General features: G+C 37.0%; 1 protein-coding gene across 1 annotated transcript in view; it reads right to left on the bottom strand.

The window, feature by feature from the left end:
- The window catches only part of LOC106871178 (uncharacterized), a 52,517-nt gene that overhangs the window by 17,134 nt on the left and 11,602 nt on the right, over nucleotides 1-23,781 (bottom strand). The window contains exons 2-4 of the mRNA XM_014917509.3: nucleotides 15,860-15,958; nucleotides 9,806-9,916; nucleotides 4,455-4,598 (exon numbers count right to left, since the gene is read on the bottom strand). Of these exons, the coding sequence (XP_014772995.2) occupies nucleotides 4,455-4,598; nucleotides 9,806-9,916; nucleotides 15,860-15,958 (354 nt within the window). The remainder of the gene's footprint in view (nucleotides 1-4,454; nucleotides 4,599-9,805; nucleotides 9,917-15,859; nucleotides 15,959-23,781) is intronic.

Genomic DNA, 23,781 nt, shown 5'->3' with positions numbered 1-23,781 from the left:
AGCATGGATGAATCAATCAGACAGGAAGGGTTTTTGCCAATGACTTGTATGATATATTATCATTATCAACTACTGTTACAAAGGATAGGAAACTGATAAAAGCGGTAATAACCCAAAGTTCTGAAAGTTTCGTAGTCAAGAAAATTAGTTATGTGTGAGCTGCAAAGCTAAGTAGAGAGATGCTGTCAGCAAGATAAGGAATTCAGCATGCAAGTAATTGTTCAGAGTTTGGTTTGCAGGTACGTTCTTCTTCATTATAGTTTTGCAGGCAATGAAACAAGACTGGTCGATTGCAGTAACTTTTGTATGCCAACAATTTATTTCTCAAAGTTTAATCTTTTACAGATTTAGAGAGGTATTTACAAAAGTTGAAGCAAAACCTATTAAAGACAAACGTTCTAGCTAGCAGCAAAGAAAACAAGCCATCTGGAAAGTGGCCATGTTTGAAATGCAGAAGAGGAGTGTGTAGGAATGCCACACAGTGTTCCCAATATAAACTATGGGTGCACAGATGATGTGGGATCAGAATAAGGCTGACAGAGAAAAGACATTCATATGTAGCAGATATGCACACAAATAATAAGCAACAAAAACATTAAGAAATTCGTCTTCTACTGTAGCTCCAATGACCAATGACCAATGTAGCTCCAATGACCAATGCCTTTTGAGTTAGTCTACAAGACAGAAACTGTGTGGAAGCCCATCAATATGTGGTGTGTGTGTGGGTGGTGGGGGTGCCTGTGCACACACTTTTCAGAGTGCCTGTTGTCAATGGTTGACACAATAATGATTACATTCCTTGTAAGTATTAAGATCCATGGGATAAAAAAAAAATCCCTCAATTGAAAAACATGCAAATTTTTGTTGACAAGAAGAACAACCAGTAGTAATTTCCCGTCTCAAATAAAATCCCCTCCAGCTTATACTAGGACAGAAAAACAGATATCGAACGAACACACACACAAATGCACATAGGAAAACAAATATATAGTATTTAAAAATACATCAGTGGAGCATAATAGATTCCAAGAAGTTTGCATTTGAGGAATATACTTCTCACAACATAATTGCAAATGACATTTGTCCACATATAAAATGTAACAGAAGTTAAACCTCCATTTTACATTCACCTTTTCCATGCTAGCATCTACTGGATGAGACTTCCTGTTTCTATGGAACTTATTTCATTCTATGCATTTATACATCATGATCAGCACACCTTATCAGTCTTCATTTGAGAAGCCTAAGCCAAGCTATGATGATAATGAAGGTGACACTACCATTATCATCATCACACCACCACCACCACCACTTTACACCCACTTTCCATTCTGGTCATTGCTGCTCTCACACATGGTTTGGAGGAGAATTCATACAAACTTTTTGGCTCAGTATCCTAAGACACTACAGAGTGTGCTGGGTGCATTTTTCATAGCACCAGCACTAAAGACATTGTCACATTTATGACAAAAGCATTGGGTGAATTTTATCATGACATCACCTTTAGAGAGGATAAGAGTGAGAGAGCGATGCATAGCAAGTGACTAAACAGTGAGAGTAAATGATGTCAATACCAGTTGGCTGGCAGGGAAGAAGGAACATAGGAAAGATGCAAATTAAATACATAGCTCAAGATGAGAGAGGACTGGGTGTACGGAGAGAGTACTAGATAGGTGCAATAGCATCTAAACTGAAAGTAATGTATGGAGTAGAGAAGAGATCCACTGCTATCCTCACTCACATTAGCAGCAGTGTAGAGTGAGAGTAAGAGTGAAAGCAGGAGAGAGTGACAGAGATGAGCAATAGGGGCATGAGAGAGAGAGAGAGAGAGAGAGAGAGAGAGAGAAAGAGAGAAAGAGAGAGAGAGAGAGAGAAAGAGAAAGAGAGAAAGAGAGAGAGAGAGAGATGAGAAGCTACCAAAGAGGCCAATGAAATACACTTGATATTATGTAAACACGGATACAAAGAGCCAAAAATACATGCAAATCTATATATGCATGCATGCACCACTATCATGTATGTGCACACATGCATACAGAAAGAATTAGATTTTCCTGAAAAATAAATTCTACTTTCTATAAAAAGAACAATGTATAATGTAATCCAGATTAGACAAGAAAACTAATGGGCAGTCAATCAGCAATGTCTTGGGTTAAACAGTGTTCCTGTGCTGCTGTCCATTTGTACATGCACACATAATTTACAATGACCACATCATCATCACGTCCGTTTTCCATGCTGGCATGGGTTGGATGGTTTGACAAAAGCTGGCAAGTCAGAAACCAAGCTTTGCTGTCTGTTTTGAAAGGGATTCTACAGGTGGATACCGTTCCTAACACCACCCACAGAGTGTACCGGTTTCCTTTTATGTGGCATGAGCAGCAGTGAGTTTACCAAGTAACTTGCAGGACTCAAGTAGGGGTGAGTAGTATTGAGGGGGAGTAAAGATGTCTTGAGTTAGAAGAGAGACATGGCTTCCTCAGATGCAGGAGAGAAAAATGGTGAAGATGTAACAGAGAGAGGGCAGGGGCTGCATAAGTTACAGAGTGGTGTATATAGTGGAATAGACCAAGGATTGGAGAGGGTGGTTAGATGGAGGAGTTCCCAGCATTTCAAAAGGAAAGTGGGAGCTGGCAAAAAGAAGGAATGATAGGAGAAAATGTACAAACGTGTTTTCAAAATGAAATCAAGAGAAATGGTGACTTGCATTGATGCATACCTACTTTACAAAGAAAGACAAAATTTGCTCACTAGCAAATTTCTGCACACACTAACAACCAAAAATTAGAGAGAACACAAGAAAAACAAGAAAACTGCAATTGTAATCATTTTACTTATTCAAAAACATCACTTAGGAAATTGAGTATTTCCCTTGCTTCACTTTCACCTTAAAAAAATGGAAGTAATCATTGATAACAAGGTCTAATGAAGTTTCTTGTTCCTAAATAACTGTAATATGAGGGAAAAAGTCGATAAAATGCTTCATTGTCTGCTTATCCATATTTACACGCGAGACAATTAAATTCGCAATTACCTTTGGTCGTATTAGCAATTGCTTTTGGTCATTTGTTATTTCATTATGAGGCCCAGTACTCACTATCATTTCTTTCATAAGTATAAATCTACTAAAAATACTCAATATATATTTCTTGGCACTCTTCATCCATTCACATTACATCACCAGTATATCATCATCTCACCTGCTTTTGAAAATCCAGCTGCATTTGAACGCACTTCTACCTTGGCTTTTATTATATATCCAACTGATGTGCATCCACTGGATTTCTTTCCAGTCTCTGCACATTTAATATACAATCAAAGCCTATGTCCTCAACGATGAGGCAAAACATATTTCTTACAAATGTTTCACACAATTTTTGAGTTTTGTAAATGTTGGGTGGGATTAACTTTTTAATTAGCAAAAAAGGCAACAACTTCCTGAAACTTTCCCCTACTCTGCCTAACTCCAACAACTATAGTTTTGCTTCAGTTATTTTCATTGCTAACATAACAAAATTAAAATAAATTATCAACTACATCCAGTGGATTTTATTCAAAGAGTCTCTCTGATATTAACTTGGAACTTTTGGTATAACTATCAAGCCTCGGGTCCTCGTTCTTTGTTAGACAACTTAAAGCACCTTTTGTATTACCTACTGTTTGCACTGAGTTTACAGGAACTGATTCTTTAATAAATATTGTTCTTTCTTACTAACCATCACTCTGATACTTGATATGTTGATCTTTCAACCAATGGATTCATTTCAAACCAGTGTTTCAGGAGAGGGACAGGATTGAAAAGGGCCTAGAAAAATTGCCTTAAAAAAAATTAATATGAATTTTTCAACTTTTTAACGTTGTGCAATGCCATGGTAAAGAAAGGAGACATATATGGATGCAAACTAATTTTCTTGTCTTTAAGACAGAGTGGGAGCAACTATGTGTCCATTTGAGAATCCCTATTCTAAACCACTTCTAAAGGTTTAGAAATTTACTAAAAATCTGTAACAGTTAAAATCATCAACAACCACCTTAAAGTTTCCAACTGAAAGCCTTTGATAACTTTTATACATTGGTCAGTGTGGAATTTCATGATAAGCTGCAAAATAAGTACTAAATCTACAAGATTATTCAAGTATCCAAAGGACTATAAATCAATGTATAGCAAAAAAGAATGTACTTGTCAAGAGAAGGCACACTTTTAGTGAAGTGATTGTAAAACTTAATAAGGGAGTTGGTACAATTTCAATATTGAGTACTCAGACAACATGTAGGGTTTAAAATGCTATGGTACAGTCATCAATAGACTGCTTTGTGAGATGCTAAAAAGGGTAAAGCCCACACAAGACAGATATGCATGTATTTGCATATGCATACTCAGGCAAGTGTCTAAGATGTAACCAGGAATTAACTGCTAAGAACAATAACAATAATAATAGATTTAAAGAAATTACCTTCGTCTTTTTCCTCTTTTTCAAAGGAGAACTTACATATTCATCACTAGAATCATCAGATACATCTCTAAAATCCAGAACACCTGAGTTGATGTAGAATCCACCCAGTTTAGTAGTGAGGCAGGCAGGCACCAACTCGTCATACTAAAAAGACAGGGGGGGGGGGAAAAAAGTATCAGAATATTTTGTATATTTAAAAAAAATAAAATGTGTGCATATATCAATCAAACTGCTGCAAACCACTTAACAGAATAGGATCCTAGCCAAGCAACATGGTGCTAACATTGTGCAAATAGTCCAGTCCAAAAGAGCTCGGTGATGGGTTAAGAAAGAGCAGAAGAGACAACAGGGACTGATATTACAAGTGCAATTTCTTAGGGATAGTAAAAAGACAAAAGCATGTAAAAGCCAGAACGGGAGGGGAAGTCTGAACCAACAGAAGGACTAGCTACTGATATTAGCTTGAGTATGGGCTTGTAGGATTATATAAGGAAGATGGGAAAAGCAGCATATTCATTAGAGATAATAGCTGAGATGCTGAAGGTTTCACTTTTTTATGCTATGTCAACTGTCTCCCATACATGCTGAAAGATGTAAAATACTATTTAGCCTTTATTAAATATTATTCAGTGTTAAATAGGTTAAACCCGCCCCCACTGCTTTCGTGGATTCCCATGTCTCTCTATCACCATCCAATTCCATTATGAATTTGAATTGGGAACTCGAGTCATAATGAATCTTTCATTGGCTGACTCCAACCATGGACACCACCCCTGTGGATGTGTTGCAGTTATTATCTTGATACAGTTTGATGACCATTAAACTTCTAGGAATTCCTCTGCTCAGCATCAATGCAAGAAGCACCATTGCCTCAGCTGAACTCTTCACAATCTGACATATGTCTTTGCCATATCCCATAGCAGAGTGGCTGAATGGGTGCTATGCCTTGCCAAAGGGCAGCCCATAACTATGCAGGGCATGGTTGTCACTCCATGCAGTAATTTTCAAAATCACGCATACTCAGAGGTTAAAACTTAGGTATTACACCATCCACTTCAAAAACTATGCCAAAGAAATATGATGCAGAAAGCATTAAATAACAAAGAAAATTTTCTAAGCTGCATGCAAAAAGTAGTAGTGAGAGTGCACAATGTCTATGTACAATTCATTCTACAGGGTGTCCACAAAGTCTGGGTACATGCGGATTAACACATACTTTGAGAAATTATTATTTTTTATATTTAATTGTTTATGTTATGATTTTATTTACTCCACGTAGCCAGACTTTGTGGACACCCTGTAGTTTCTTCAGACTGCTAGTAACTTCCCCTCACACAGAGGCTTAGTAACTCTCCTATTACTACATCAGTGAGTGAAGATTAAATTGTTGAGGATCACATTCCAGGGTGAAAAACTAGAGGTAGTCGATAGCTTCCGCTATCTGGGCGACCAAGTTAGTAGTGGGGGTGGGTGCGCTGAAAGTGTAGCTGCTAGAATAAGAATAGCCTGGGCAAAGTTTAGAGAGCTCTTACCCCTGCTGGCGACAAAGGGACTCTCACTCAGAGTAAAAGGCAGACTGTATGACGCATGCGTACGAACAACCATGCTACATGGCAGTGAAACATGGGCTGTAACTGCTGAGGACATACGTAAGCTTGCAAGGAATGAAGCCAGTATGCTCCGTTGGATGTGTAATGTCAATGTGAATACCCGTCAGAGTGTAAGTATCTTGAGAGAAAAGCTGAACATTAGAAGCATCAGTTGTGGTGTGCAAGAGAGACGATTGCGCTGGTATGGACATGTGGTGAGAATGGATGAGGATAGCTGCGTGAAAAAGTGCTACACCCTAACAGTTGAGGGAACCCGTGGAAGAGGTAGGCCCAGGAAGACCTGGGCTGAGGTGGTGAGGCAAGACCTTCGTACATTGGGCCTCACCGAGGCGATGACTACTGACCGAGACCTTTGGAAATGTGCTGTGCGTGATAAGACCCGGCAAGCCAAGTAAGATCGTTGCCAGTGCCCCTGGACTGGTTCTTGTGCGGGTGGCACATGAGATGCACCATTTTGAGCGTGGCCGTTGCCAGTACCGCCTGACTGGCTCCCGTAGGATTTTCGAGCGAGGTCGTTGCCAGTGCCCCTGGACTGGCTTGTGCGGGTGGCACATAAAAGACACCATTTCGAGCGTGGCCGTTTTCGTGCGGGTGACAGGTAAAAGCACCCACTACACTCTCTGAGTGGTTGGCGTTAGGAAGGGCATCCAGCTGTAGAAACTCTGCCAAATTAGATTGGAGCCTGGTGTTGCCATCCGGTTTCACCAGTCCTCAGTCAAATCGTCCAACCCATGCTAGCATGGAAAGCGGACGTTAAACGATGATGATGATGATGATGAGTCATAAGATCATAATATTGGTCAATGACTAATATTTTTTTCCTTGCTATATAATTATTTCTAATTAGATATTTAGTATTCCAGATGGAGAATAAAATATAAACATTTGTATCTCTTACATTCTATCTAAAATGCAATTAAACCCTTTAGCATTTAATCCATCCATATCCGGCCCAAATATTCTACCTGTTCTATGTTCAAACTGATCAGATCCAGCCTCTCACACCTGCCCTACAATGTCAGTTACACATTATCAAAATCTCAAAGCTATGAGATAATGCATGACTAATTCAAAACAATGTGAATAAATAAGAAGCATTACATCTAACACAGAAATTTGAATGGTAAAGGTTTAAGACATTTTTGTAACATCAGTTTCTGCATATAACACGGTTTTATATTTAATAGCAAGGCCAAAAAGACTGAACCTATGAAGTTAACATAGCTCCAATATACTGATATGGTAAAGATGCTTAACTGTGTCCATCCCCCTGATAATAAGCTCAATGTGGAGGTGCAATACACTGCCGTAAGTAACAAACACTGAATAGACAATATTTCCTTAGGTTGCCAACTTTGAATTGCCTTATTCCTCCAATCTATATTCAGCTCAGTTGAGGGATCTTATTTTGTGGTTACTTAGTGACCCTGCCAGTTGGTGCTGGTGCCACATAAAAAAGCACCCAGTACAGATGTTAAGTGGTTGGTGCTAGGAAGAGCATCCAGCCATTGAAGCCATACCAAAGCAGATGCAGAACCTGGCAGAACCTTCCGGCTTGTCTGTTCTGGTCAAACCATCTAACCCATGGAGAAAAGGATGTTAGATAATGAAGATGATAATGAATGTCAAGTCTCTATAAAATCATTGAATGAATGAACCTTTAGTGGCATACCAAAATTCCAGTCAAGTCAAAATGACAAAAGCCAAATATACACAATACTAACAGTGAACTGATACAGAAATAAGGCTCAGATCGCTTTAACCCTTTCGTTACCAAACCGCCCAAAGCCGCCCGAAAAAAATTTTGGTTCATGTGACCAAGCCGCCCAAAACCGCCCGTAATCACCTATTCATATTTAAATGAGAATATCTGAGCAAATCTCATTAGTACATTCGTGAAAACACGTGATTATTTGTGTAAACAGTTCAGCTATAGTTTTGTACGACGATCAACATGTTCTTTTAATTTTGTGAATTTTGGGAGATTTTTTTCCAAATTTGTTCCTGTTGTGTTTTCAAAATTTGTAATCCTGACAAAAAAATGGATACGAATTTTATTCTGTCAAGCAGCGAGTCAGAATTCGAAGTATTTTCCGTTGAAGACCTTGATAAATCTAACTCTGTAACCGAAAAAAAAAAAAGCACGTGGTATTTGATAATGAATCTGAGGTTTCATTTTCCGAAAATGAAAGCAGTGAATCCGAGAGCTCCGATGATAGCGATAAAGAGAATGAATTAGTACCTGAATGGAGTGAAAATTTAAAAACTCCTTTCAGTGATTTTTCTGAAGAAACTGGACCAAGTCACAGTCTTACCCAGGAGAGTAAAGCTTTAGACTATTTCTTTTTGCTTTTTCCGATGTGCCTATTTGAATTGATTACGGCGGAAACAAACCGTTACGCTAAATGTAAACAAAGCGTAAAAAAGGATAGTTTGAGGTTTCCCATAAACTTGAATGAAATTAAAGCATATTTTGCCATAAATATTATCATGGGCATTAGAAAGTTACCTAGAATAACAAATTACTGGAGTAGTGATGAACCCTTTGGCGACGAATATGTCTCGAGTATAATGACGAGGATACGGTTTTTAAAATTGACTCAATATCTACATGTAAGAGACACGAGCAGTACACCAGTACGTGGAAAACCAGACTTTGATCCCTTATTTAAAATAAGACCCCTCATTGACTTGTGTTCAAAGCACATATAAAACAGTTTATAGATAAGGATATGGTGGGCTATAAAGGCTGAGTGCGTTTTCAACAGTATATGCCAGGAAAGCGCACAAAATGGGGGATCAAAGTTTGGAAAAGATTTGTGAATCAAATACTGGGTACTGCTCTGGATTTTAATTTTATACTGGCAAAAGAGACAGTAATAAATCCAGTAATGTGCACAACTCTTCTATAATAATATTTTGTTGTATACCCAATTGAATATTAGCTAATAACCCATTTTCTATAGCGATGTTTGAACAAAAATTTAAATAATTTTATATTTTGTTGAATTTACCTGTATTTACCTGTAATTAAAGTCACTTTGTGACAAAAATTTTGGTATAGAATTGGTTGAGAACCTTTCGTTAATTTATCTTCCAAAAATCACATTAATATGTTGATAAATAAAAAAGTTAGAGTTGTTTAATGAAACCAGCCTAAATTTATGATTATGTTAGAAATTAATTGAAACACATAAGGGGTGTAATTTGGTTAGAAATATGGTAACGAAAGGGTTAAATATAATTCCACAAATGGCCATTTAGACTGTTTCAAGATTAATTTTATATGCCATCCTTCAAAAAAGTAAACTGATGTGAGGAAGAAGATAATGAGTTGAGCCTTGAACTCATGAACCGAGTTCAAATCCACTTAGGTATTTCTTTCCCTATGATTCGAAATAACTCTGCTCTCTTCTACAGAAATATTAACACTGTTGACTCTAAAGCAGAGACTTTATGAATCTCTGAGGTTTACAGAAATATTCATTGTTTTTTTTACTGTATCCTTATTTTCTTTAACAAGATCAGTATCACCAACGTTCCTGAAACTAATGTTAAGTTGTATAAAAAAATTCCCTAAAAGTAGATTAAATTAATAGAAAAATCCATTTTTCTGGTAATATATTAATTAATTCAAAATCTATTACAAAATAGAAGTCAGTATAATGAGATTACTTGATCTAAAAAATATCTAAAGTATATTTTAATAATTAATCAAGTTATTCAGAGAAATATACTCACTGCTTCAGAATTATCCACAAAGGGATCGGTTTCATCATAACCTTCACCAAGATCAACTAAATCTTGGATAGCATCAAGCCGTTTGCTTTGAGGTTTATTGTGCTTGGGTCCCTGAAAAAAAAAAAATAAATAAATAAAAATTAATACATATTAACTATGCAATAATATTTTTAGTAAAAACATTGAATTCACTAGTAATGTCTCTAACAATAAATTTACTAAACAGAAATAAAAGGAAAGAAAAAAAGAGATTGGGAGAGAAAAAAGGTGAGGGCAATTTTAATAAACTTCCTTTTGAATTAATCGAAATCATTTGTACATGAACTTATATTTAAAAGAAGGAAAATTTTCTGAGTGTACAAATTTTAAGTATTCTAATATATCACACATAAGCATGGCTGTGCGGTAAGAAGTTTGCTTCTCAACCACATGGTTTCAGGTTCAGTATTACTGCATGGCTGGAAGTGCAATTGTCTTCTACTATAGCACCTTGTGAGTGGGTTTAATTGATAGAAACTGAAAGAAGTCCATTGCGTGTATCTCACCTTGCCTTGACATTTAAAATTAGTGTAATAGTCATAAAAGAGATGTCCTTCATTTCCAATCATTGAAAATATAGGATGAGTAAGACATCTGACCACAGAAAATCTGCTTCAACAAACTCCATCCAACCCATGCAAGCAAGGAAAAGTGGACATTAAAATGATGAACGGTAACACATACATATGTCTATTCGTTCATCATTCTCATCCACATCGGAATAGGTTAGACAAAAACTTACATACAGTCAGCCAGACTCTCTTCCTATTGCTATCCCTTAATTATTTTACAAGTCAAGTATTTTCCATTTCACTCGCCCTGATATGTGGACAACAAGAAAAACACTCAACTGTGCAATTTTTGTTTTTCTGATGAACAAAAACAACATAACTGATTTTGTCCAAATAGTGTTAAAAGTAGATACATGGAATCAACATTCACACAAACAAGACAACCTTCCACTTGTTTTCATTCACCCATTCCAATTACAGTGCATTGGTCAGCCCAATGCTATAGTAGAAGACACTACTTCAAAATGATACCCACAGCATGACTGAACCCCGAACCAACATAACAATAGTCTTTGTAACCACATTGCCGCAGATGCAAAAATGGCTATAGAAGTGTTGCCTGGAAAAAAAGTGTACTAGGATGAAAAATGTAGGGACAGAATCTGGGAATATTTTGAAGTAATGAACGTGGAAAAGTACAGAACAAGCAATAATTAAGCCTGGAAAAGTATACAAAAGGCAAGAAAAACTTAGGGATAAAACATTTCTCTCCAATTTTTAGTACTGTATTATTTAAATTTTATTTTCTTAACAAAACTCATTATCCAAATATTTTAAATCACAGATATTGTGTTATAAAATTAAACTCAGAAGAGGCGTAGTGGTATCATAGGAAGGTTAACAGAGAAAGTTATCTTTGTTAGCGACAGAGGTGGTTTCAGTCAGGTTGGTATAAAAAGGGTTACGGATTGTTTCTCTAGGATATATTTTAACCCTTTTGTTACCATATTTCTGTTGAGATGTTCTGTGTTTCTTTCAATTAATTTTAGATATAACAAAGAATTTAGTAAAATAACTTAGTTATCATTCAGCTAGTGTTAGGAACATAAATTGTGACTAAGGTTTGGTGGAAGATTTTAATTCAGAACTTATGAAAACAAGACATTTGTACTGCAAAACCAGAGGCAGATTGGCATCAAAAGGGTTAACATAGTTTTACTTTGGGGCAATTACTCTTTCATATATATATATATATATATATATATGAAAATGGTACCTTGGGCAAGTATCTTCTACTATAGCTTCGGGTTGTGTGTGTACATGCATATTTGAGTTTGTCCCCCACCACTGCCTGACAACCAGTGTTGGGTATGTTTACATCCCCATGACTTATCAGTTCAGCAAAAGAGTGATTGAATAAATACTAGGCTTTAAAAAATGAGGGCATTCTTTTGTTAGTAGCAGCAAACTTGTCAAAAACAGCTGTTCTTGTTTGTTAATTTCCGTAAATTTTTTTTTTTATTTCTTTACTCTTCTTTGAGGGGTGAGCAAAAATTGAAAGAGAAGATCGTGAAAATGCGATATTTGCTTTGAAGTGCAAGCAGGAAGTTGAGAAAGTGAAAGATGTATGTACATGTATATGAAATGGACATGAATATGTGTGAGAGAGAGAGAGAGAAAAAGAGAGTGTGAGTGAGCGAGGTGTGTGTTGTCATGTATGCATTTTTTGCATGTATATGTAAGCACTCACTTGCTTTCTCACATACACACACAAACACACATCTTTCATATACATGTACATACATAAATACATATGCATACATCTTTTTTGTATACGTGTGCAAGTGTGTGTGTGTGTGTGTAAGTGTCACTCACACACTCACACACACACACACACACACACACACACACACACACAAAAGATGCATGTATGTACGTGTATATTAAAAAATGAGAATTCTTTACAGAAATTAATGAACAAAACTGCTGTTATTTCTGACAAGTCTATTGCTAGAAATGAAAGAATGCCAAAATAAGAACTGATGTTGATTCATTCAACTAAGATTCTTCAAGGTGGTGCCCCAGCATGGCCACAGATTAATGGCTGAAACAAGTAAAAGACACACACACACACAGCTCATCATCATGTGTTGTGGTTTTTCCATTTTTCTTTCAATTTATTTTGTCACTTCTTCACTTCCATAGTGAGATAGAACATACTCTAAATTCTCACTTTCTTTAGAATTATTTTTTACATTTTCATGTGAAACATTTGAGATTGAACAATGGGTTTTTTTCCCCCTCAGGAAATGTATTGTGAAATGTTTGATTAAACTATTTAAAAGAAATGAAGGAAACCAAAAATGCAAACGAATATAATCTCTGGAGCTTCAATAAAATTACAACACACATCAGATGTATGTAGTAACACTATAGAAACAAGGGAAGTGTGTATGTACATGGTAATCACTCATCTCCATTTCAATAAATGATTTAATTTTATTAATGTCTCTTTCTTTGTGATAATATTAAATATATCTCTCATCTTACAGGATTTCAATCTTCACCAAGACTCATTGAATTAATTTCCCATGCAAATTGAAGAACAACTGTATATATACGCTTATATACATAAAATCACATTTATGCTGATATGTATGGCTGACATCATCCACAAGTTCACGTTACAATGTATAACAATGCAATACATCTGTATAGATATACAAATATATTCATACACATGTACATTCAAATACACAAACATACAAATGCATTCATAAAAACAGTAAGCAACATTAACATAGTGTACAGCAAAGTGCATTATTTAATCACACAAATTATACCATTTAACTTGGATAATGAAGATAGATTTTGGCCCTTATTGGTCAAAATCTATAACTTAATAACCACCACTTTGAATAGTCTTCCTTTTAAGTCATATCTTAAAAACATTACACGCCATCCATTGTTTGTTAAATGGCATCCCAGTGTTGATGATCTGTCTTTTTTCCTTTGATTTACTTTAGAATAACGGTGAATAATAAGGCTGGACCAGTCGAGATAAAAAAAATCGTGTTAGGATGTTATTTGATTTTTGCCATGAGAGTGAGTTATATGGCATGGGAATGATACAATGAGTGAGTTGTGAAAATGATACCATCATTTATACATTGTTAATGGAATATTTTCCCCATTATACAAATAATGTGGCTGGAGAGAATAAAACCCAAGAATATTAAGGTGATTCCAATACTCAAGGATTCGTCTATGGAGTGTCTAAATTCTCATAAAGTCTTTTGTGGAAAAGACCATTGTGGCTGACAATATTCAAAATCTACCCAGGCAAACATAGAGAATAGAAGGGTGGTGGTATCAGGTCCTTGTGCCACCAGCCCTAGTGAATCTCCCTTTTCATTTTAAAACACACACACATACACACTCACGGTCAGTTCAGATAACTGCATTTCATATCTACAATTTCAGAAATAATTTCACAGTTTATCAGTTTATCTTTTATCTTTCACATGCGTTGACTGTGGGCATGTTGGGGCACCATCTTTAAGGGTTTAGTCACACAAACTGCCCCTAGTATGAATTTTTAAACTTGGTACTTATTCGTATCAATGTCTTTTGCTGAAGTACTAAGTTACAGGGACATAAACCAACACTGATTATTGGGTGGGGAGCAAGACATGCACACATAAAATGGGCTTCTTTCACTCTCCATCTACCAAATCCACTCACAAGGCTTTGGTCAGCAAGGGATATAGTAGAAGACAATTGCCCAAAGTACCATCCAATGAAAGTGAATCTGGAACCATGTGCTTGGGAATCAAGCTTCTTACCACACAGCCATGCTTATATTAATTTACTTGTTTCAGTCATTTGACTACAGCCATGCTGGAGCACAGCCTTTAGTCAAACAAATTGACCTCAGGACTTATTTTTGTAAGCCTAGAACTTATTCCACCAGTATCTTTTGCTGAACCGCTAAGTTACAGGGATGTAAACACACCAACTGATTGTGAAGCAGTGGTGGGGGGACAAGTACAGACACACACACATATATACATACACATACATACATACGGACACATAAAAGGTCCAGCAATATCAAAAGAAGGTTAACCGGGAAAATAGTTTTTGTGTAGCAGATGCACTGGGGCAATAAACACTGAAGATGTACAGAAAACAGATTCCATCACATGCTAAGGGGAAGAAACTAGATGTACTTAATAGCCTCTGTAACCTAGGCAATCAAGTCTGTAGTAGGGGTGGTTGCTCTGATAGTGTAGTGACTAGAGTAAGAATAACTTGGGCAAAGTTCAAGGAGCTCCTACCTCTGCTGACAACTAAGGGCCTCTCACTCAGGGTGAAAGGTAGACTATAACATGCATATGTGCAAACTGCCATGCTACATGGCAGTGAAACATGGACCATGAATGCTGAGGACATGCGTGGGCTTGAAAGAAATGAAGCTAGTATGCTCTGCTGGATGTGTAATGTCAGTGTTCACACAGGACAGAGTATGAGCGTCCTGAGAGAAAAGTTGGACGTAAGAAACAGCAGATGTGGTGTACAGGAGAGACAACTGTGCTGGTATGGTCATGTGTTACGTATGGATTAGAACAGCTGTGTGAGGAAGTGTCATTCCCTAACTGTATAAAGAACATTTGGAAGAGGTAGACCGAGGAAGCATGACCTTCGAACATTGGGCCTCATAAAGGCAATGACAGGAGACTGGAACCTTTGTAGATGCACTGTGATGGAGAAGGCCCGGCAACTAAAGTGAGATTGCAGCTACGCATGTCCAGCCCTGTTAAGAATACTCCTGATGTGTTGGGCGATATGATATGCTTGAGAAGACTTGTTGAGTCAAGTGAAACCAATAATGTAGCTGGGGCCGGTGCCCACTGGCTGGCTCCCGTGCCGATGGCAAGTAAAAAGCACCATCCGAACATGGTCGATGCCAGGTCCGCCTGACTGGCTCCTGTGCAAATGGCACATAAAAAGCACCATCTGAACACGATTGTTGCCAGGCCCACCCTACTGGCTCCTGTGCCAGTGGCACGTAAAAAGCACTCACTACACTCTTGGAGTGGTTGGCGTTAGAAAGGACATCCAGCTGCAGAAACATTGCCAGATCAGACTGGAGCCTGGTGTAGCTGCTTGCTCTCCAGACCTCAGTCAAACTGCCGAACCCATGCCAGCATGGAAAACGGACGTTAATTGATGATGATGATACATACATCTACATACATACATATATGTACACATGCATATATGTACACACACACACGACAGGCTTTTTCCAGTTTCCGTCTACCAAATCCACTCACAAGGCTTTGGTTGGCTTGAGGCTGTAGTTCACACTCACCCAAAGTGCCATGCAGTGGGACTGAACCCGGAACCTAGTGGTTGAGAAGCAAGTTTCTTACCACACAACCACTCCTGCATCTATACATTAATATTTAAAAAATAAAAATGGTAAATAGATACTCACATATCTTTCTTCAAAGGATTTTGCTAAAGCCACCAATCTTTCATTTTCATTCTGATCTTCAAGGTCAAAATCATTTGGGTCAGTATTTTTACAATCTCCCTGGAAAATGTACATTAAATGGAAATGTAAGTTTTTTATTTTTTTAATTTATTAAAAACATAAACAAATATTAAAAAAAACGAACAATAAATCATGAAAGCTTCATATATCTAATCTCATCTTAAAAAAGGATTACACAAAATAATTGTGTTCACAGAATTCCAAAAAAGGAAGGAAATAATGAAAAAAAAAAAATCTCCAGAAAACTACAATAAGCAGTGCATTCAATGATAATTTTCATTATACTATAATCCTTTCTACTATAGGCACAAGGCCTGAAATTTGGGGGGAGGGGACTAGTTGATTATATTGACCCCAGTGTTTCACTGGTACTTAATTTATCAACCCCCAATAGGATGAAAGGTAAAGTCAATCTTGCCAGAATTTAAACTCAGAACGTAGCAACAGACAAAATACCACCAAGCACTTTGCCCGGCATGCTAACGATTCTGCCAGCTCCCCCCTCCGCCTTTCTGTCATATTTAATAATGATAGTTGTATTCACAGTGATTAATATAAACTGATACAGGAATTTACAGATTTTAAGAATAATGTTGGCAAAAAAGAGAACGAAGATGAATTGATAATGAGGAACATTGAGTAGAGGTAATGATAAAAATATTAATGAATATACAAAATGAGAACATTTCTAGTAGCATGGGAGGATAATAGGTTGAATATCCTCTATGAATATGTTGAAAAGTTTTTCAATATCATTGTGGAGTGATGGGATTTCAGAGCTTTTCCATTGAAAAGGTTGGATCCATTTCAAAACGGGGGCACCAGTATTTTCTTAACGAAACACTAACGAAACACTTTGAAACTTGGGACACTGGTAGAATGTGTCATATAAAACATCTTTTACTCTTAGTCTTCTTAACAAAAAAACGTACATCGCAAGTTATTCCATGTTAAAGTTGTCGTATTTCTGTAATTTCAACCAATCACGGACGTCTATTCAGCTGAATAGAGTTACTGCTGGGCGGTCATAAAAATGTTATTCCCTGTGACATATTTCATCCGGTTCAATCGTAATTTATACGCATATATTGTTTATATAATAAATTACGCTGTGCGTATCTATGTGTGTAACAATTTTAGAGTTCGGATTCTAGAGTTAGGGTTAGGGTTACGGTTAACAGTCTAGTTAGGGTTAGGGGATTAATACGATATACACCGTTACAGTGCTAACTGTTTTCAACTGAATAGACGTCAGTGATTAGTAGAAATTATCGAAATAAGACAATTTTTTACATGAAATAAATCCGAATACAAAAATTTTTTTCTGTTCTATAACACAAAATAGATAAGTATACGAAGTTTGAAAGTCTTTCGGTACCAAAAACACTACTTAAAACATAAATGAAAACTGGTGCCCCCGTTTTGAAATAGATCCAAAAGGTTTGCTGTACTCCACATATGCTTAATCTCTAGATAGCATATTCCAATTAAAACAAAAATGTATCAAACTCTCCCTTTAACAATCAAATGCATGAAAGTAAAGAAATTTGCATCCTACTAGCTTCCTTAGAAGGCATATGAAAATAAAATCTGAATCTGGAGGGGTTTGTAGTCACAGATTTAGAATTATTAGTGGTAATAATTATACACAGATTCACTACACCCTTTGCACAATGCCTGCAATTAGAAACTAGTTCAAAGTCACGATTCAGTAATGTAAGATTAGAATAAAGGATTTCATATGATATGTACAAGTGTAGTTTTGTCAGAGATACAATTTTGCAGTTCAGATTACTAGGTGTTTTTAGACATTGAAGAAGACCCAACATCAATAAAGACATATCAACTTTTACAGTTTTTATTCTCTATATTTTTTGAAAATTTGACTTAAGCTTGTGCAAGAAAAGGTATTTTGGTATTTGCGGGGGAAAATAGGCTTCTTTGTGAATTTAAAGAAATTAGTTACAAAGAAATAGTTCAAGGAATAGGACAAGAGTTATGGGGAAACAACTCAGACTTTTAGAGTTAGGGGAAATTACAAGGTTAAATGAGTAGATAAAAATGTAAAAATTTAGACCAAATGCAAACTAAAATATAAAGAGATAAAATACATTGTTCCCTCCCCTCAATTATAGATACATACACACACACACATATTTTTGTCTGTATTTATGTACAAATGTGTCAACAGCATTCTTGTTGAAGAATAATGTACTCCACAAAAAGTATTGGATAATTCTTCAGTTTAATGTAAAATTGTTAGCTGCAGTTTTCAGGGAGTGTACACTTGCTAGAACCTAATTTCTCAAGAAGAAAAATCCGCACTAGGATTTAAAACTTCCAAAAATTGTTTGACATTACTTGTGGGAGAATTTGGTCCCAGTAATATGAAATTAAAACTCCTACTCATACATGCGGCGAGAAAATCCATGGCTTTTGAAGGCTTACTCAAAGTTTAATCTACTTCTGATTTAGCATTCAAACAAGAGACATGGATGACAAAGAGTCTTCACAAAGAGTGGTTTATGAACATTTTTTTTAGTTTTTAATTATATGTGTGTGTGTGTGTGTGTGTGTGTGTGTGTGTGTAGATGTATAGGCAAGGGAGAATTATGCATCCAGATACACACACACACGGTTCATCCTCATCAGCTTTAGTAAAGAACATCAGCCTATAACATACACACAGTGGGATCATACCACTAATGGGGTTCAAACTTCTTGACCACATAGCCCTACCTGCACGTGTAATATTGTGCCAATGTACATATTAATTTCAAATTTTGGCACAGCCAGCAAGTTTGGGGGTAAGTCAATGACATCAACCCATGTTCAACTAGTACTGTATCGACTCCCAAAAGAGTGAAAGGCAAAGAATTACCTCAGTGGAATTTGAATATAAAGACGGACAAAATGCCGACGAGCATTTTGCCCAGCACACTAACGATTCTGCCAAACGACGTATAGACACACATACATATGCACAACATCATTTACTGTTTGTCGTCCATGCGGAATTAAATGTCATGGGATGATATATCACAAACTGCATGACCTTGGTATTAGGGGAATGGCTAAACCAGACAGCCTCACTCAACAGCTACACTGATGATACAAAAACATCACAAGCAGACCAGAACCTAAATGATATTTTAAAACTATAAAAAAGATTCAAATACAATATACTAGTGGGTTGAAGAAAACAAGCAGTTCAATTCTGCCAAGTTTCAAGCACTCCAATATCAAACCACAAACAGAATACAAAAGACAGAGGGTACTGCAATCTCAGTGTCAAAGTTGGTGTGTGACCTGGGAATCCACATGAGTAATGATGCATCATTCCATGTGCATATTACTACGATGGCAATAATGTGCTGGCAACTGACTGGTAGGATCCCGAGATCCTTCAGAACAGAAAAATGAAACCATGTTGCCCTTATGGAGAACATTCATGTTCTGACACTTATGTTACTGCTCCTAATTATGGTTGCCAAAAAGTATCCACTTAACAAAACTAGAGGCAAGCCAATGCCACTACACCAAGATTGCCTCAATGCAACAGATGAGCTACTGGGAGAGGCTAAAAGAGCCAAGACTACTTTCCAGAGAGAAGACATGAAGGACATGCAACGGTGTGTGTGTGTGTGTGCACGCAGGGAAGATCCTACAAAGTTTAGCCCCCAACTTTGGTAAAGAAGGCTATACCAAACTTTGGATTGAACTACACTGCACAGTACCAAAGATCTCACCCTCTCTATCTGCCTACTAAAGAGAGTAAGGACACAATACAGTAGTTACAGCCTACGGTTTAGAGGCCCACAACTTTTCAATACTTTGCCAAAGAGCACCAGAGATCCAGAAGCAGATATTAAAGAATACTTAGACAAATTTTTAATCTTTTAGACCTGATGAGCCCACAGCAAGAAATGCAAAGAGCAACTCTGTCCAAACTTGCTACTTCAACTGATTTCAGAGAGAAGGCAGGGAAATGAGTCTAAAACAAATACTAACACTAATGGTAATTCCCCAGTGTGGTTACAGCCTCAGGTTAAAACCAATGAAAGAATGTGTTTATGAAAAATATAATATATGTAGGCATAAGAGTGGCTGTGTGGTAAGTAGCTTGCGAGTAGGTCTACATGGCCTCCGCAGGTTATAAATGACAACATAATGACAAAAGTCACGGAAAAATATAACCACCAAGATTTCTTTTACCTCACCGCAAATTCAAGCCTAACAATAGACACTTGTTTGGCAGGGGCAGCATATCTGCTTGTGGAGGGGTGGAATGAGGAAAATTATGATATTTTTAATTGTTAATATATTGAAATTGTGTAAAAATTGTAATTTTAAAAGGGGGGGAAAAAAAGAACAATGTTTTCGAGGGGTTATCAGTCGGCGGGCGCTGGTGCCTCTCTCATTATTTGTTTCATCCTTATCACCCTCATATCATTAATGTCCAGCTACTTTATGTTTGTCTGTCTGTCTGTCCCCTCTATATAACGCTGTTAATGGCGAAATTTATTGAAATAAAGTAGCTTGCTTACCAACCACATGGTTCCAGGTTCAGTCCCACTGCATGGCACCTTGGGCAAGTGTCTTCTACTATAGCCTCGGGCCGACCAAAAGCCTTGTGAGTGGATTTGGTAGACAGAAATTGAAAGAAGCCCGTCGTATATATGTATATATATATATATGTATGTATGTATATGTGTTTACGTCCCTGTGTTTGTCCTCCCACCATCGCTTGACAACTGATGCTGGTGTGTTTACGTCCCTGTGAATTAGCAGTTCAGCAAAAGCGACTGATAGAATAAGTACTAGGCTTACAAAGATTAAGTCCCGGGGTCGATTTACTCAACTAAAGGCAGTGCTCCAACATGACCACAGTCAAATGACTGAAACAAGTAAAATAGTATATAAATAGAGTACACACACAGATGTCTTGATAATCTTTGGAAACTAAGGAATAATTTTGGATTATAATATCAGGTTGTCCCATAAGTTCTGTCTGATTTTACCTTTTTAAAAATTGAATGAAATTTAATAATATTTTAGAATGTCTAATGGAATTAAAAATTATTTTTATGCATTTGTGTACATTTAAATTAATTAAATATTATTTTACAGAATAATAGAATTAAAATTTCTTTCTAACATGGAAGTATCCAAAGAGCATTTGAGGCACATAATGCTTTATGAGTACAAAAAAGGAAACTCAGCAGCCGAAGAGACTCGAAACATACACTAAGTTTATGAGAAAGAATACTTGAATGAAAGAACTTGCAAAAGATGGTTTGCAAAATTCAGAAGTGGAGATTTCAGCCTTAAAGATGAAGATCGAACAGGATGTCCAGTTGAGTTTGATGATAAACTCCTTGAGGCATTACTTGAAGAAAATCCTGCATTATCAGTTGAAGAATTGGCAATAAAGCTTAGTTCAAACCATACAGCTGTTCATCATCATCTTCAACAACTTGGAAAGGTTCCTAAACTTGGAAAATGGGTGTCTCAGGAATTGTCCAAAAGCAACTGCAAATCCAGAGTTGACATCTGCTCTTCTCTCCATTCTCGCAAACTCAGAAAAATGGATCTTCTATTGAAATGTTAAACATCGTAAACAGTGGCTTGGTAAAAGGGAAAAAGCTCAACCACAAACGAGAAGGGAACTTCATGGGAAAAAGGTTCTTCTCTCTATCTGGTGGGATTGCAAAAGAGTAATTCACTTTGAATTGTTACCACCTAATGCAACAATCAATGTTCAAGTCTACTGTCAGCAGTTAGAGCATTTGAACCAAGCTTTGAAGGTATAAAGACCCACTTTAGTGAATCGAAAAGGAGTGATGTTTCATCAGGACAATGCACGACCCCACACTGCAAAGATCACATCACAGAAGATCGAAGAGCTTGGCTGGGAAAAAATTCCTCATCCACCTATTCTCCCGACCTTGCTCCTTTAGACTACCATTTGTTTCGTAGTTTACAGAATCATTTGGGGGACATAACTTTCACAAACCAGGAGGAGGTCGAAACTGACATTTCAGAGTTCTTCGCTTTGAAACCAAAAGAGTTTTACATTGATGGAATTAAAAAGCTTGTAAATAGATGGAAGGAAGTCATAGATAATCAGGGAAAGTACATTGATGATTAAATTTCAATTAAATATAACATTTGATCACTTGTTTTCTTTATTCAAAATTCGGACAGAACTTATGGGAAGACCTGATAGTATTCTGCATTTTTCTTTTTTACAAAACAGTATATTTTCATTATTATCAATATTCGAAATTAAATACATTCTCTTAGGACTAGATATGAATTTGAAACAACTGCTAACTAACTACATGACTTTTTGTTTGGTAACAGTGTATGCCATCTTGGGAAAGTGTCTTCAACTACATACTATAGAGATGGATCCAATAAAGCCTTGGGAGTGGATTTAGTTGATGGTAACTAAAAGAGAACTGTGTATATGTGCACGGGAGCCAGTCCAGCGGCACTGGCAACGACCTTGCTCGAATGGCACCCCAACGACAACTATCCCCCTTGGTTAATTACCCCTTCTCCAATATATTAAGTTTTAAATCATCATCTGTTGTCCTCGGGGGTAATTGTCCATGGAGGGTAAATGCCCTAGACTCATATATGTATGTGTGCATGTCTGTGTTTGTCCCCCCGCCATTGCTTGACAACCGATGCTGGTGTGCTTATGTCCCCGTAACTTAACAATAGAACAAGTACTAGGCATACAAAGAATAAATCCAGAGGTTGATTTTCTTCTACTAGACACCCTTAAAGGTGGTGCTCCAGCATGGCTATAATCAAATGACTGAAACAAGTACAAGAATATAGATATCTGTGTATACATGTGTGTGTGTGTGTGTGTATATATATATATGCATATGTGTGTGTGTGTGTGTGCGTGTGTGTGTATATATATATATATACACACACACACACACATCTTTTATTTGCTTCAGTCATTAGACCATGTCCATGGGGTGTCACCTTGAAGAACTTTTAGTCAAATGAACTGACCCATCCATTTTTGTTCTAAAGCCTGGTACACATTGTATCGGCCTCTTTTGCAAAACCATTAAGCTATATTATGCATGGAAGACAAATGTTAAACGGTGATGATGATGATGATATATATATATATATAAATGTATATACATATATATTGCGGAGATGTACTTGCATAGCAAGTGACCTGATCTGAGATTGTGTGCTGGAACGAAAACAATTGCAGCGTGGAAGGTGTTTATAAGCCATTTAAAATAACACACAAAATCCATTAGATTCACTTCAACATTTAAATTTAATTTGTCAAAATATTTTCGTCGCTTTGAGACCGCGACCTGTTCACTGACAAAATTCTGCAAAGCTTACAAAAAATACAACACAGAAAGAAGGTAAAAAACAAAAACAAAAAAACTGGTATTCATTCAACACTCAGGAAATGTCCACAATATTTCAAGTATTCACTATTCAGCTGATTATATATCATCATCATCGATTAACGTCCGCTTTCCATGCTAGCATGGGTTGGACGATTTGACTGAGGACTGGCGAACCAGATGGCTCCAATCTGATTTGGCAGTTTTTACAGCTGGATGCCCTTCCTAACGCCAACCACTCCGAGAGTGTAGTGGGTGCTTTTACGTGCCACCGGCACGAAGGCCAGTCAGGTGGTACTGGCAATGGCCACGCTCAAAATGGTGTATATTATGTGCCACCTGCACAGGAGCCAGTCCAGCAGCACTGGCAACAATCTCGCTCAAATGTCTTTTCACGTGCTAGGAAGGCGACGCTAGTAACGATCACACTGAAATGGTGCTATTTACGTGCCACTGGCACGG

The sequence above is a fragment of the Octopus bimaculoides genome, chromosome Z (assembly GCF_046866305.1).
Source record: "Octopus bimaculoides isolate indiv1 chromosome Z, ASM4686630v1, whole genome shotgun sequence".
NCBI classification, from domain to species: Eukaryota; Metazoa; Mollusca; class Cephalopoda; order Octopoda; family Octopodidae; genus Octopus; species Octopus bimaculoides.
This window is presented reverse-complemented; position numbering and strand designations above follow the sequence as displayed.